The 16,558-nt window shown below is 33.5% G+C and overlaps 4 protein-coding genes across 4 annotated transcripts; 1 reads left to right on the top strand and 3 right to left on the bottom strand.

Moving 5' to 3' along the window:
- Positions 1-471: 471 nt before the first annotated feature.
- Positions 472-1,189, bottom strand: Tsp_06934 (conserved hypothetical protein). The gene is made up of 5 exons (XM_003380736.1): positions 1,052-1,189; positions 922-1,020; positions 760-845; positions 649-709; positions 472-504 (listed from the first exon to the last, which is right to left on the bottom strand). Exons 1-5 carry the CDS (start codon positions 1,187-1,189, stop codon positions 472-474), a joined length of 417 nt encoding a protein of 138 aa, XP_003380784.1.
- A 267-nt stretch (positions 1,190-1,456) lies between these two features.
- On the top strand, positions 1,457-2,001 carry Tsp_06933 (histone H2AV). The gene is made up of 2 exons (XM_003380735.1): positions 1,457-1,577; positions 1,643-2,001. The coding sequence occupies exons 1-2, from the start codon at positions 1,457-1,459 to the stop codon at positions 1,999-2,001; spliced, it is 480 nt and encodes a 159-aa protein (XP_003380783.1).
- Positions 2,002-9,431: 7,430 nt separating this feature from the next.
- On the bottom strand, positions 9,432-12,712 carry Tsp_06932 (protein gooseberry-neuro). Its single transcript, XM_003380734.1, has 7 exons — positions 12,247-12,712; positions 11,659-11,708; positions 11,387-11,567; positions 10,958-11,130; positions 10,713-10,845; positions 9,914-10,074; positions 9,432-9,473 (listed from the first exon to the last, which is right to left on the bottom strand). The coding sequence occupies exons 1-7, from the start codon at positions 12,710-12,712 to the stop codon at positions 9,432-9,434; spliced, it is 1,206 nt and encodes a 401-aa protein (XP_003380782.1).
- Positions 12,713-14,107: 1,395 nt separating this feature from the next.
- Tsp_06931 (conserved hypothetical protein) lies at positions 14,108-15,052 on the bottom strand. The gene has a single exon (XM_003380733.1). It carries the CDS (start codon positions 15,050-15,052, stop codon positions 14,108-14,110), a length of 945 nt encoding a protein of 314 aa, XP_003380781.1.
- Positions 15,053-16,558: the final 1,506 nt, after the last annotated feature.

Genomic DNA, 16,558 nt, shown 5'->3' with positions numbered 1-16,558 from the left:
CCCCATGCAATTTATAGCACAATATTTGCCCTCAGGGAGGTTTTATGCAAATTTTTAATCGCCTCAGGGTAATATGCAAATTTTATTTGCCCTCAGGCTATGCCTGGGGCTATGCCTCAGGCAATTTTTGGAAATTTTGAAATTTTTTGAAATTTAGCCGCAGGCGTCGCCTCAGGCTATGCCCCAGGGCAAATAAAAATTTGCATATTACCGCAGGCTACGCCGAAAGCATTTTATTGCACAATATTTGCCTTCAGGAGGATATGCAAATTTTCAGGCTATGCCCAAGGCATTCCCTCAGGTATTTTTTTCGAAGATTTACATAATTCATCACCCGGCTCTTCGATACTTACATGTCCTGCAATTACCCAGTAACGCCTCGTACTTACCTTTACCTTGAGTAACGCCTCATACTTACCTTTACCTTGAGTAACGCCTCATACTTACCTTTACCTCGAACTTCAATCCACTTTACTCTACGATATCATTCTTCTTTATACTTACCTGCACAACTTACCTTTTCATTTTACTCACCTGCACCTTACATTATTGTACTTACCTTCAGTACTTACCTGCAATCCATTTACCTGTACGCACTTTAATATATCCGCTTCGATTCTACTTACCTGCATTACTTTATCCACTTACTTTGATGCTACGTACCAGTACTTGTACAGCTCTACTGCTCTTAGTGAAGAATTTCATGATTCTAAAATTCATAGTTGAATATAGTTATATACCATATTACAGCCATATTACAGAAAGTAATTGAAGACGAATAACAGCAGAATAACGACGTCATTCGATACAGATCTTTCAAGATGCGGCGTCTTCACAGTCACGCACTAAAACTTTAAATACAAAACAGTTTTACTACAAAAATAATGCAATTCTTCCTTACCTTGTGTGACAAGGAAAAACATCAGAACCGTAGGAAACCCAACTTGAGAGTGCCATCGGCTGAGAATAAACAAAAATTTTCTGATGATGACGTAATCCATTGCTATCAAGAACAAAATGCTGAAATGTACAGCGACCTGTTCTATTTAACATATTTCATTGCTGTCATAATATCAAATTCCTTCTTACTATTTGTGATAAGTAAAGGCACACTGGGACGGCTAGAAAACGGAATTGAAACGCCACGTGAACACTGGTTGGCATCAGTACGGGCTTCATGAGACGACATAATCCACAGCTATTATAAAAAAACTACTTACTAATGTCATATCACATTGGAAACGCACTGACAAAAGATCTATACGGGCACTAGCGGTACTCGACTGTCTCAACGTAATCTGCTAGAATTACAATCATTTACTTCTTTCTTACTCTTATGATAAGTGAAATCACATTAGTACCAATGATGAACGTCACTGCGTCAACTTCAACTCAGAGGGTCATCAGAAGAAACATCGAATTCGCTTGATGTTAATGTAATGCTGTCATGGATAAAATGTGTACACTTTACGTATCCAACTGCAATCAGGAGCAAGTTAAATACTTACGGATGTTTGTGATGCCACATTTAGAACAAACTGATGTGAACACGACTAAGCACGGTGTCCAGAGCGAAAGTAACTTGAAAACAGTTCAGCTAATGATGTTATATGTTATTATAAATATTCATATTCATATTCAGATACATATTCAAATTCAATCCATGTAACACTCGCATCTTCCAGCTATCTAATTAATCAAAATCAATACTTACTGATGAACGATACTATTTGTGAAAAACAAAGGCACACTGGGACGGCTAGGAAATGCCTTTACGTCCATGCGAACACGGGTTGCAACGGTACAAGCTTTTCATCCACAACTATTATAAACAAAAGCTACTCACTAATTTTTGTCATATCACACTGGAAACGCTCTGACAGCAACAAGCACCAATACGTTGTCAGGATTTGTACAAACGCTGCTCGACTGACTCAGGGAATCTGCTACAATTACAATCCAATCCTTCTTACTTTTATGATAAGTGAAACCACACTATAACAACTGCGAAACGTCACTGCACAAAAACACTGTACGATCCAACTGCAATCAGGAGCAAATTCAATACTTACGGATGTTTGTGATGCCAAATATTGAACGAAATGATGTGAACATGACGTATCACGTTACCCAGAGCAAAAGGAACACCATAAAAACTCAGCTAATGACGTAATCTGTAATTACAGAAGTTACCCAATTATACCTATATCTAATACGCCTATCGTCATGCTATGTAATTAAACAAATTCAACACTTACTGTTTTTTGTCATACGTTTTTTGAAGGCCAGGTCAGCAACTCCAACAACCACTGTTCAACAGCTTTTACCCGCCTTTACTGATAATAGATTGCATCTGGGCATTTTCAAAACGTAGCAAGGCAAATGTAATTTTCAATTCCTAAAAGAATTGAATCAAGGGCATCTAATCTATGACATCATATACATGATAATTTAACATTAGTGCTGCAGTTAGAATGAAAGCAATGTGGCGCTAACGGCACTGCAACCTTCAATCTAAATTTAAAAGAAAAATTCAAGTAAAAAGCAAGGCATATTCATCATGATGCATAGTTACCATATTCAGTTAGTTTTCAGAATTTGGCTGTTTCATATTCACTGATATGAATATAAATAACATAATGCAAATTCTAAAAGTGAATTATATTAATGCAGTCATCTCTAAATAAAAACAGAAATAGATACTTCTTCTTCTTCCGCATCTGATGTACCTGAAAGTTAGCAATAACAACAATAGAAAAGAAACCCGTCAGTTTCCATTCACCATATAAGTATAGTAACATGCATAGCATACCACCACCAAAATATCAAATCCAACTTACCAGTTATTCATGGATGGTGTTGAAGAGCGGAATTATAGTTGACCACGTGCTAGATTGATAGCATTGCATTGAACTGAATAACCTAATGTAATCGAAGTTCTCTGATTAGATGTATAATACTAAGTAAATTATGCAAATAACTATTTACTTTGCTCAGGAAGAACGACCTAATTTTCCATCAGAAAATAGCGCAGTAAAATAAACCCCCCCCCGACCACATTATGAAACGAGACGATGAAATTTATTACGTTTTTATTTACACACTTCCTATTACTACGTAATATTGCATTGTTATGCAAATTTTGTCCCTAAAATTACCTAAAACGGAAACATATTAACATGAAGCATCGCAAATTACTAAAAATAAACGGAAATGCTATTACTGCGTATTTATGCATGTTGTGTAATTTAGTTGCTTGAAAGTACAAGGTGATTCAATAATTTATATTTTATCAATGCTTTTCTTCTAATCAAAATTATATGGATAATAAAAAAATAGCTTCCATTGAAAATAGTTTCGAAAATAAAATACTTTTTCAGAAATTTTATAATATACAATTTATCTAAGCACAGAATTTAACAAGTGCGCAGCATAGACAACATGATGGTAAGCGGCTGCACCAGTGGGTATGCCACTTGACAGCTTATTTACTATTGAAATTTTGCTTTAACTAAACTTTTGTTTAAACCTTATGATGATTTATAGTAAGACTGCAAACTTGGTTGAGCACTGCATCAGCGCGCCACATACAATGTGAGAAAAACCCTAATCGCAGAAATTCAGTAACTGAGCGATTTGCAATGAATTCAACAAACTTATGCGGGTGACAATTCTGCATTGCATTTTATGAAAAGAATAAAACAAAAGAATCACGAGTAGCCTGGATTTGGTTATATTGCTAGTCGATAACAATTATGAGAAATTAGATTATTATGAAATGAAAACAGCTAAGTGCTGTTCATTCAGCTCGAAATATAGGGGGGAGGGTGGGGAGAATTTTCAGTTTAATGCGATCTCTGTTCAGCTTAGTATTATTACGAGCTCAATGATGGGGATCATTAGAAAGGAAAGGAGGGTGGGACAGCATAGCAGGAAGGAATGAGGGAGAAGTTGAAGGATGGAGGAGGTGGAAGTTGTCATATGCGTTCTTCCAATCAATCTTCACGTATAATATTCAGGCATTGCTTCATTCATCAATACTGACAACATTTATGGGCATTGAGTTATTTTCTCAATGACAGAAAATACGTGCATCTGTATATATCAGTGCTATTGGCGGTACAATGACATAATGGAAACTTTAAGGAGTCATTTCAAAAATGAAGGGAACGTTACTGCCATTCTGAAAGTATCAAAGGTGGTAGTATAAAAGTGTGTTCTCTAGGTAACAGCAGTTTTCCTATGTCATGCTGAAACAATGTTTTTCACGATTTGAGCAGTGACAAGCATTTAGGGGTGCGATTGTGCGACTGCAGTATCCCGGTGACAGACATTTTCTTTAAACAATTGGGCAAGTATGTTACCTTAGCAATAAACATTACAGTGGACAGTAAAGATAATGCGGGAGGGGATCAACTGCTATGTCAGAGTACTACTTTACAAATGGATTTGTAAGGACTATTGAAAACTATAGCAAAATATACCATTAGTACTATTATGTATTGGCTTGGCCGTAATAAGGTCTCGAATATTAATTGAACATCATTACTGAAGAACAATGCGCTAGTTTCCATTCAAAAAGACTAAAATCAAACAACTACGAAAAGCTTAAAAAGCGCGCATGTTTAGTGCAGTGTGCCAAGAGAAAGAAAGAAATTATTGTATGAAAAATAGCAAATATATGAAAATTCATACCTGTCAGCAGACCTGTCAGGAATGACGTATGAAGCAAACGTAGAGTCATACATTTTGTAACCGATGTTCGTGGTTTCTTCATATTCTTAGTCTAACAATCACAACGTAATTGTTGCAGTGAAGCATCGAAATGACCAAATAACGCAATGCAGTAAGTAAATAGACCGCCCTTCAGCACCGAACATTTATACTATAGTGCAGTCTCTCAATAAACAGAAATTTATATAAGGAACATTGCTACGGCATTTGCATAGCACAAAGTGCACGTAGCAGAATGCCAACGGCAATGCTTACCATCACATTTGCATAAAGTTACTCTGACCTAGAAATGCATGTATGCTTTGCATGTTCACTCGCTCGTGGCTTGCTCCACTTTTCTTCTTTCTTCTCCATGTGCATTACGGTTTATTACGTGTTTACGTATTTGTATGCGATGCTTTCCATGTGTCAGAGTTTTTACAAAGTTAAAGTTAAAGTAAAAAAATCAGAGAAAAAATATTTGGAAAAATAAATTGAAAAAAAATAATAAAATGTACAATATAAGATACAAAAAGTAAAAATAAAAAAATCAAAAGAAATAATGGGAGAAATTAAAAAATGAATAAAATATGTAAAGTTTGAATGAATGAGAAAAACTTTAAAAAATAAAAAGAACTTGGTTCGGAAAATGTTCAAAATCAAACTATGCAAGAGAAGAAAAATAAAGATTACAAAATAAACAAAAATCAAAATTATTTCGACACAGGAAAGCAATTGCATACGTAAATTTTGCTGCGTGAAAGACCAAGTACTGCATTAACTCAAAACTCAGCCATGTAGGTTCGTCGTTAACTTAATTAAAACTATGGGATAACTTCACCCTTTCGAAGAATCCCTAGCCCAGACCTACAGAATTGGGACCCACGGGGAACCACATATACCTTTTGTCTTTTCTTGTTCTGCTTCGTGCCGTCCGCGATCCGCTTCGTGTCTTCTGTGATCCGTTTCGTGTCGTCCGCGATCTGCTTGCTCTACGAATCGCCCGTGTTTTCGCCTTTTCTTTTCTTCATAGTTCATATCTATAAGAATGCTAAATGTTAAGTCAAAAATTTTGCCACTTTATCACATAGCAAAATTGAAAAATTGAACAATGAATTTTCAAATAGAAGAAGTAACTGATTTTCAATTAAAAATAACATTAACGAAATGATTATAACGAGAGTTTCGAAAAGAAATTAACAGAACGAGAAATATGGAATACTTTCAAGAATTAAAAACGGAAAGCCGTAAATAAACTCAGAGAACATTTCACGACGCTACCGCTTGCCACGTAAGTCAAACGAACGAGTGCGCTCTAAGTGACCATTATACACCTTAATGCGATCATTATTTGCATAGCGCAGCGTTCAAAACCGGTTTTTGTGCGTTGGAACTTCTTACTGAGGATAAATTCTAACCTATGCCGCAATACAGTATGAACAAAATAAATAATATGCACTGTTCAATTCTACCAATAAAAACCATTTGAAAATTCAAAAATGACATTGATATTTACAATTCCGAAACATAACCCACCTGTGTATATCTGAAAATTTTCTTAAGTCAGTAAACCAAGTAGCTCAAATGGAGATAATTTTAAGTGAGCAATTTTCTGGCTAAAGTTTGTTTATAGTTAGTTGAACGTACATGTTAGCTATTGAAAATTCTTATTCTATTTCAAAAGAGCATATTCTAATAATGGATAAACAATGTGTACAGGGTGCTATTTAATGAAACTTAATTGTACGGAAATTTGACGTTCATTAAGTAACTTATCATCTCATATTGAGAAATCATAGAGAGTATACTGAGAATTTATGTTCTATATTGCCATGTGATTACGACTTAATAATGAAAAAACTGCCACTTACTGCCAAATTCATCATTTTCTCATATTTGATGTTCATGCTCTTTTGATGTTGTTTGAAAAATTATTTTTCAGAATTTTTTCCAAAAAATAATAATGAAAATAAAAAGCAAATCTAGTGTTTGGCGTTCAAAGTTGGTCTTCAGTCGATTTTCCAAACAAAACGCAGTGCTTCCATCCACGGACGACGTAAAACTAAAATTATTTCCAATATGTCAATAATGGAAACGAACTCGCATGCAAATTTTTATTTTATTCATTTCTGCTGATAAATATCACTATTCCACTGTTTTCATTGCGCTTTATTTACTTAACTAATGCATTGTATTTGAGAAAAAATTTAACTGTAACCGTGTTAAACGTAAAAGCAATTCTCATTGCGGAAACAATAATTTCATCTCTATTACTAAACCACCTTTTAAATATTAAAAGCAATCAAAAAATGAAATGCATGCTCATTTTATATTAAATACTGGCTTGTTATAAGAAGAGAAGAAAAGTAATAAATAATTTGAAGAAGCAATTCAAACAGAATGGCAAATTAAACAAACAATGACAGTTATTTGAAAATTCAAAAATGACCTTAACTTTTGAAATTCAGTCAAAATATAAACTATCTGACAGAAAACACCATAACAAAAACATTGACTTAGTCAAAACACGCCTTCGCTTGTTTGAATTTGAGATTTGAAAAATCAAAAATGCCCTACATAAATGGAACTCATCGCAAAACGCTTTTCACCAACATATAAGCACACTAAACTGCGCTAACTGACAAACAAAATTAACCAGACAAAAAAACTTAATTTACCAAATGTCTCTGATGATCTACATTTTGAAAATATAATATAAAGTTAAATGATTCTCTGCACGACAAACGGTATTTCGTTGTTTTGCATAATAGAAAATACTAAGCGCTTAGTGATTGATATTCGACCTATTCAATGCCACATGTAAGTGTCAAGTGAACGTATTTTACGTTTACATCTAGACGGCTGAGCTTAATAACAAATTGAAACATGAATGTTTTTGAACAACTAAATTAACATCATGAAACTGAGAATATGTATTTATTTTTTTTCAATTTCTGTGCATATTAAAATAAAAAGTAATCAAATACTTAAACATAGGCACGATCATGTAAAGATATCAAGAAAATATGTGTGTTAATATTCAATTTATACCTTGATACAATTTTCTTCACTTACATGCACATTTGCTACGCATCACAACAGTTTATTGAAAATATGATCTATTGTTAGGATCTTTGCTTTTCTCTGATTGGTCTGCTACGTTGTAACCTTCTATCGGTGATTTGGAAATAAGTATACTGTATATTACCGTATTTTTAATTATTAATTATATTTCCATGATTTTATTTTTGCTTTGTATTTTAATTCAATGCTGAAGAAAAATTTTCAATTTGATTATTTGACTGTTTACACACATTGAGTATTTGATAACTGTGAAAAAGCAATATACCAGTAATAAAAGTGGAATAGGGGCGCAAATCAACGTGGATGCCAACAAAGTGAAGTGAGGAAGCGCACTATTGACTGATTGGCAGGCTTATTTTCAAACTACTCTAATTTGCACAATTCATCCGTTACTTACATGCAGTGGATTTTTTCACTTGCTCAGTAAATTAGCAATATTGTGACGTTAATTTTTTTAAACAATTATTTATTCACTTTTGATAAACTGAATTTAGAATAGGAAATGGAAGTTTTTTTCTCAATCTTATAGCAGTTGATCGAAATTTTTTCAACAGATAAACTGCCCTTTCGAAAGGCAAAATTATTGATAAATTACTTTTTTGCTAATCTGAATTCATATATACATTTTCTTGAATAATGTCATTTTATTACTTTTCTTTTTATATATATTCTACATTATCAGACATATACGATGCATTGTGGATGTGATGCAAAAGTGGCTCACAAGCAGAAATAAATTTTATCGACAATTTTCCCGTAATTTCATTTCAACTCTGATGACTGATAAATAATGCACATATCTCTTGTTTACTTTGTGCAGGATTTGTTTGATTTGTTTTATGTTAGCCAACGTGTTGTAATAATTTAAATGAAACTTCACGTAACCAAACCAACAAACAACATCGACGCGGTGGCAAGATAAGCTAATGTTGAAGGCTCAGTATTGTAACATGATATAATATAAGCAAGAAAGAATCGACAATTTGAAACTGTGTACAAAGCTTCTGAAAACTGCTAATGAAAAATCTTTGTATATCATCCACTGTCGTCACATGAAAGTCGAATTTCTTGAATTGTAATATTTAGAAAACATTCGAATTTAATGCAATTTAGGTTATTGTTAAATAAGTGGTAAATTCAAGTGATTAAAGTATTAATGCTGAAAATTAAAGCACAACCACAAATTGGTACAAAACGACCGCTACAGAAGACACCGCATAAATTTTTATTACTTATTTATGCAGATTAGCCGTCACGTGTCAGGGTAATTGTAAACAGTTTCATGATAACTTTTCAAGTTGGATAACAATTTTTAATTTTAATAAATTTATGTTTTCTTTCTATAAACTGCTTGCTGACCACATTTGTTTAGAAAATTTGATTAAAAAATGTATATAAATAAGTTTTTTGCTTTATTCAGTTGATTACACAGTTTATGAAATATCCCGTATATATATATATACATGCACATGAACAAACTCACTTACCATTGCATACTGAAAACAATTACGATCGTATGTATGCGTTATATATCCTTCCACAGTTGCGGCTTTTGAAAATTTGTGTTGTTTCTTCGAATGGATCGAATTGACAACTCAGAACTGACAACTAACGAAGTTTGAAAAACAGAATAATCAAAAAAAACTGATGGTAATTCGCTTATGGAGTTGGTAGCTCTGAAAATTTAGTGTTTCGTTATAGTCAACCCAATTACAGTAAGAATGTTGAAAAAAATTTGAAAAAGATTAAAAGGTAATAAAAAGATTTTAAATAACAGTAGAAAAATTCAATGGTAAAAATAATTTGTGTTGATGTTGAAACAAAAAACTGTTTATCGCTTAATTAATTTTTTAATTATGTTTTATTTGTATCACAAACTTCACACGTGTGAAACGAAAGCAACGGCAGCGGATGGCAAAGAAATTGGAAGTGAACATGGCCAAAAGAAATACGGCGAACCTGCATTATTATTATTATTATTATTATTATAAGCTGCAGCAGCGGTGGCGAGCTGCTTTCGATATCGAGCACGGCGATTGCTGAACCACACCTATAAACAACAGCGATAATTTCTAAAATGAAAATCACTTTCGACGTTGGTTGCTAGATTTTTCACCTGAATTTTTTCAATGCTAATGCAAGCTTCAACGGCAAGTTCCTGGCGACGTTTGGCATCTGGATAATTGTTTTCGTGGAACGCTCGCTCCAACAGTTCTACTTGGCTTACGGTAAAATGGCATCGTTGACGACGAGCATTTTTTCGATCTTCTTTCTTTTCTAATTAAAAAACAAAACATGATACAATGATAATACAATTTGCATGCATTGAAATTACAAAGCGTTGAAGAATGTGACGTTGGAAAACAATTTCCGCACAAAACGTTTTAGGATAGCATTACGAAGTGAAATTTTCAAAGTATTGCTTTACCGCGTATATTGTTTTACGAAAACTGAACATTCAGAATAGTCTTTATACAAAGAACAAACAAAAATTTTATGCTAATTTTCAGGTTAAGCGTAACGACCGGTCAACGCGAGCAAAGGTCGAAGTGAGAACTTGTTGACGTGGTCGTTAATTATTATTGGACTTTTATCAATAAAGCATGAACTACGATGAACCGCCGCTGTTCCCAAGCAGCCGCCGGACCGTCTGCCAAAGCAGACGCCTTCAAGCGCATCCTATCGCTCACCCAGATCTACTACAATCATGGCCTCGCTTATCAGCTGTAAAAACGATGCCGCCCTGACCAGTAGTGGTCAGTCAAATTGAACTGTCACCAAGTGGTCAGTGATTTGCATCTCAACGATCGCGCTGTCACTTTTATACCACTCTGTCTCTGCCTGTCAGTACTTCACTCTTCTCATATAAACTTTAAATAACAGCCGAACCGGCTTGTGGAAAATTTCATTCATACCTTTCGTTTCACGCAAACCCAAAATGCGATTTATGCTGTAATCAGATACTGGTGGACGATCGTTCAAAATTGGTCCTACGCTATTCCAACAACCTTTCCTATCCACTTTTGATTGTCTCTGCTTATTACCAAGCTGAATATGGTAAAAACGGTGAAAACAAAAGATGATATTTAAAATTATTACTATGTACCTGACCAGGTGCTATGCTGCCTGTTTCGGCAAAGCGACCCAAAATTTTACTCACGCAACCGTGGGAAATTTTCAACTGCCTACTGATGACGCACGGACGAACGCCAGCCAACGCTAGCTGAATAATTCTCAGACGCAGATAGACTGGCAACGGACGTCCGTTGATGAACATTCCACCAAGCTGATTCAGCCTACCCTGACCAAGAACGGAATTATTAATCAAAACTTCTGAAAAGAGAAAATTTCCATAATAATAATTCAATAAAACAATATTTTCAATCAACAACAACAATCTGAAACAAAGATTTACTTGAAGGCTTGCTGCACGTTTCCATCCTACTCGTAGTAGCTTCAGTTTTGTTAAAAATTCACGTCGGCAATAAAATCTCAGCACTCTCGACGTTTGTGAGCTAAAAACTTCTGCAAACTAACAATGACCAATGGTCATCGGCCAATCTCAGACGTCGAATTTATCAAACGTAACCTATCTTGCCCCGTGCCGACAGTCTGTCTGCCAGAAAATTTCTCATTCCACTAGGCCATGCGTCTTTCTCCATATTCATATAACATTCGAGCTCTTTCTCATCCAGATACCAATCAACGATAAGCGAAAAATAAAAATTATAAACTGTGTGCAATGCCAATAAGAATTCTCTCCAACAGAGCTACACACATTTCACATATTATTATTATTATGAGTTCCTTTATGTAAATTAACTAATTAATAAATCATTACTTTAAATAATGATCACGCACACAAAAGTAGAACTGTTTCGCAATACTGAACTTTTCAGTGAAAATGTGTACTGAATAATGAAAAGAAAAATTAACAAATTTTATGATATAATTTATCGCAAATTGAACTTACTTTCCATTTACATTTCTTCACTAATTATACTTTCACCAGAAACAAGCTGATTAATCACATTCTTTTTAAAAACAAAGTCCTACAAAAACATAATTTATTTAAGACAGGATAAAATATAACTATGATAAACAAAAGAATAAATCATTTATTAAGCAATTATCACGAAATCAAAAAGAAATAGAAATTAACTGAATAGAAATTCAATTTACGTATATGATCAATCTATTGTGGAAAACATTTCAAGGAGCGCACAGTTATTTTCAAGTCAAAAATAGTAAATGAAAAAAAACATCAGATGGCATTCAGTGGTAAACCGATTTTAAACTAGAGAATCTTTAAAAATGCATAAATAAACAATAGTACTTGTAAATTAAAATTGATAAAGACAAACGTACAGAATAAAATTATGAATTATGTCAATTTATTCAGTAAACTATTGGCATGAGCTTAATTGAACCAAGCAGGAATGCCTTTACGATGCCACTGCGTTTCAGCAAGCTCGTTCGCTTTATCGACAGACTGTTGCAGCCGTTTCAGCTGCTTCATTTCTCGTTCAAAAGTTATTTCTGGAAATAATTCGGGGAATTCGAAATTGAAATCCTTGCGCATCGTGACATATGCTACCGTCTCGTCCGGCTGCTTGTCGATCACTTTGCCAAATTCTCCGGCCATTCGAGATGGCTCCTTGTATTCGTCAAAGTGACGAATCATTTTGCCCTGCCGAATTTCCAAGCGCACCTCCCGCACTGGCAGCTGGTATATCTTTTTCAAATATTCCCTCACGTCGTCTGCATTCATTTCTGGAGATACTGCAAATTTTACCATGTATTTTGGCAAGTGCTCATTTTTTTCAGGCTTCAACACTTTCATCCACGTGTCAGGTAGAAACACGCGTGTCTTTTTCACACCCTCGGGAAGAAGACGATGCAGTCTTGTTGTCATTGTTGAGCAAACAATTTCCTACAACGGTACAATTTATCCAGTGCAAAGTCGACAATTCATTTCCAATCAGCATTTTCAATAGCAACTTAACATTACTGTATTACAAAACATGAAATGCAAGTAAAATTTTACAATGGATATATTATTAAATTAAAAATGACTTGATATTTAATAGCATAACATATAAAAAATTTAAAATATTTATTCCAATATTTTATTTTTATGTTTGTATTGTTATAAAATAATTTCTTGTTTTAATATTGATTATTACCATACTTGACAATCATTAAACTCTGTCATGCCATCATCAAATTATTAATTCTTATCACATAAATATTCTTTTCTGTTTTTAAAGACGTAATGTTTGCAAAAGTTTGAAATGCTTTTTTAACCTTAATTATAGTTGAATGTAATGTAAGAAAATGGAAGAAAGCTATTTTGCATATGTTCAGAATGAATATTTACTTAATCGTTACAACTGAAAAACAGATTATAAAAGAAATTTTAAATTTCTCACTAATGAAAGTCTCATCACGTACTGATTCCTGAATGGATACAATGATTATGTAGTCATCGGAGGGGGGGGGGACACTCCAATTTGAAAGTTCTCCACTTTACACATCACGATATGGCTAGAATAGTCAAGAATATTGTATCTGCGTACAATATTTACATAAAAGGTACAACCGAAAATGTTGATTATGTATCAAATTTTTGAAGCAGGGTAATGTCTTTGCTTGAGAAATGAACAGAAATACGATGGCAAGCAAATCTGATAAAATAGGTATCAACCCTGTTAATATCTTCTACAAGTTTGACAGTAGATTTTCTCCTGAACCTCATGCTGAAATGCGGTGAAAGGGAAAAATAGATTCAAGACAATCATTTTCAAATGCTGAATCTGCCATCCCTGGGATACGCGAACTTTCAGATAAAAAATGTCGACTTTACATTTGAAGTAAATGCTTTCTTTTTGAATGACAAAACCGTTGTACAATTTCTGATAAATTCAGATTGTGCTCAAGAAGAAAGAAGTGTAAAAAACAGGCTTTTTCATTGATAATAAAAAACCTTTCTCGAAATTCATCACCGATCAAACTCCAAATATACCTGTATTTTTTCATGAAATTTTTCTACCAAATTAATTCTGAAACAACAAAAAATTCTAAATTGTCGGTTTCGTTATCGAAACAGTCAAAATCAGTTTAAACAAGATTTGTAATTTTCACAGATGATGTTATATATCTTTTCTTTGAACTTTCATAATATTTTCAATAATTTCACTACAATTATTTCACTCTGCACAATCAATAATGGAATTTGTAAAGTAGTGGCCCTCAGGAGGGCCGTTGGGTTAAAATCATTGCTTAACTTAATACTGTTGAAGAGATCATCTCATTCGTCGTTTTTTCGACAGCATCTTTGAATTTCCGTTCCATCAGAAAGGGAACAAAGAAGCGTCTCCTTGCAAAATGCACAACAACAAGGAAATTCACTGTGTTCCTTTGGTGGTTCGTGTGGTACTTTCAACGTTTCTTCACATTCTTCATCATCACTCTTCTGAATCAACAACACTCTTTTATCCACACATTTAGGCTCTGCTTTAGAAGTTGAAGGATACACTATCGAAAGATTTCCAACTTTTTGCCTTCTATTGTTATGTTTTCTCACTGCCATAATAGAAATCAGGTAAACTAAATCGCTACCATTACCATCATCTTTCACCTCTGCCGGACCCATTCGCCAGTCTGAGCCAATCAATCGATACATACCATCTCCATTAAGCATTGGAACTTTTTCATACATATCGTAAGTGATTAATACTTCATCTGGGATAGTCCTTTTCTTATGAAATTTAGTCGCTTTCTTTCGTCCTTTGATGTCTTTCGGACGAAAAATTGCTTCCTGAATTGCATCCTTCAAAAATGTCGCAAACGAAGAACGTATGCCATCATACACCGCTTCATATTCTTCATGCTTACATTTGAAATCAACAAAAATCGCCATTCTTCTCTCTTGACCTGGCTCCATCGCGTAGCCACTCTCACCACATTCAATGACGCATTTGAATTTCTTTTTAATCGCCTTCAAATTCGAACACTTCCTACCACCAAGAAGTACGCCCAAATCCACACAATCAAACAAATACCGTTCTAACATCCAAATGTTGAAAACTTCAACTGTATTCGTAACTGCATCGTGCACTTTGTGTATGACAAATTCTTCGTGAATTTCAAATTTCAGCACCCCTTTGGCAGTGACTCCATTATCAGAACCATTTTCTAAATGCGAATCTTTCGAATGAATGCGTCGAATTCTATTCTTGTTAGCGGAACTCATCACCACTGAGGAAAAATTCAACGCAGCAAAGTAAATGATAAAACCTGTTCGAAAGCTAAAGAGTAAACAACCGTTGCAAACCAAAAGCACAAGGTGAAAAAAATACGCAAGAATGAACCTCGAGGAAAAAACACTTTAATAAGTAACGCCCTAATTTAAACTTTTACTGACCAATCACAATCACCGCATGACTATCACAAACACTGTAAACGATGATATGTATTCAAGTTTGTATATCATGACATGGGAATTAAAGTTAAAATAGCTAAAAATATAAATTATTAAAATAATAAATAAGTTGAAAAATCCTTCAATTTCTATTTAAAATCATTTCTTTTCATGGTAATGTCATGAACAGATCAAGTCAGAAAAAGAAATTTTATACCTGAACATCTAATATATCAGCTATTTTCCATAGATTCATTTTAAATTTTATTTATAATTTAAACCATTATCGCAATTGTGTGAACTTATAAAACTTGATCAAAAGACAAAATTTCTAGAAATGAAAATTTCAAATTACAATAATCGCATACCTGAACACTGGGAAATACAATATTTTAAATAAAAATGCGACGACGAATAAATGATTAAAAAAATCTGAACATCAACGACAAAATGAACAAAGATTAATCACGAATTTTTCAATATTTTAAATCGACATATTTTCGGTTTTTTTCCTTTCATCCATACAGTCAGCTGTTTCAGATTAACTTACTACACATCAAAATTTTCAGATTGCTTACTTTTCAATTAAAAAAAACAACGAAATTACCTTCGAATATAAATAAAGTTTGCCAACGTGAACAACAAATACAAATTTTCATCAGCAGGCAAAAAGTGAACGGAATCATATTCAAATTTTGGAAGCGATTTATCAATATGCAAACAGCTTAAAACTGGACTTTCAAAAGACAAATTCTTTCTATTCTTAAAAATTCCTTAATTTCTATTTTAGTACTAATGACAAAATGACACAACGGCGCCAATCAAATCATGCAAGACTCTTAAAAGAGACACAAAAAGGCTATAGTTAAATATAAAATTAACCGTAACATTTATTTGGAAGAAGAATTATTATACAAACTAATATTTCACTTATGCAATTACATCAGACATTTATTTTACTCGATTTATCGTTTGATAAAATAAATAATGGCTATTCTCATATCAAAGATAATCAGCACTTCCAAAAAGTGTGTAATAAACAGAAAAAATTATAAGTTATTCAAACACGTAGTCTCAATAAATGGCTAATAGCTCAATGCTCATTTTCAAAATTCTTTCTTTCATTGAAAAAGCATGCTAAATTATTCCTATTTCATTACATTAACGCATAAAATTAAAAAGTTATGACACTCTTGTCCATGAAAGTTGATTACGTGATTACTGATAATCGTGAAAATGAAAATTCAACACAAACTACTTTTCTAAGTAAAATATAGCATTTATATGTTTTACATGCATAAATTAAAATTGTTTTGCATCATTTACTTAAATCTCATC

This window comes from Trichinella spiralis (assembly GCF_000181795.1).
Source record: "Trichinella spiralis strain ISS 195 chromosome Unknown Scfld2, whole genome shotgun sequence".
Lineage (NCBI taxonomy): Eukaryota > Metazoa > Nematoda > Enoplea > Trichinellida > Trichinellidae > Trichinella > Trichinella spiralis.
Note: the sequence above shows the minus strand (reverse complement) of the source record. Positions and strands in the feature narration are given on the sequence as shown.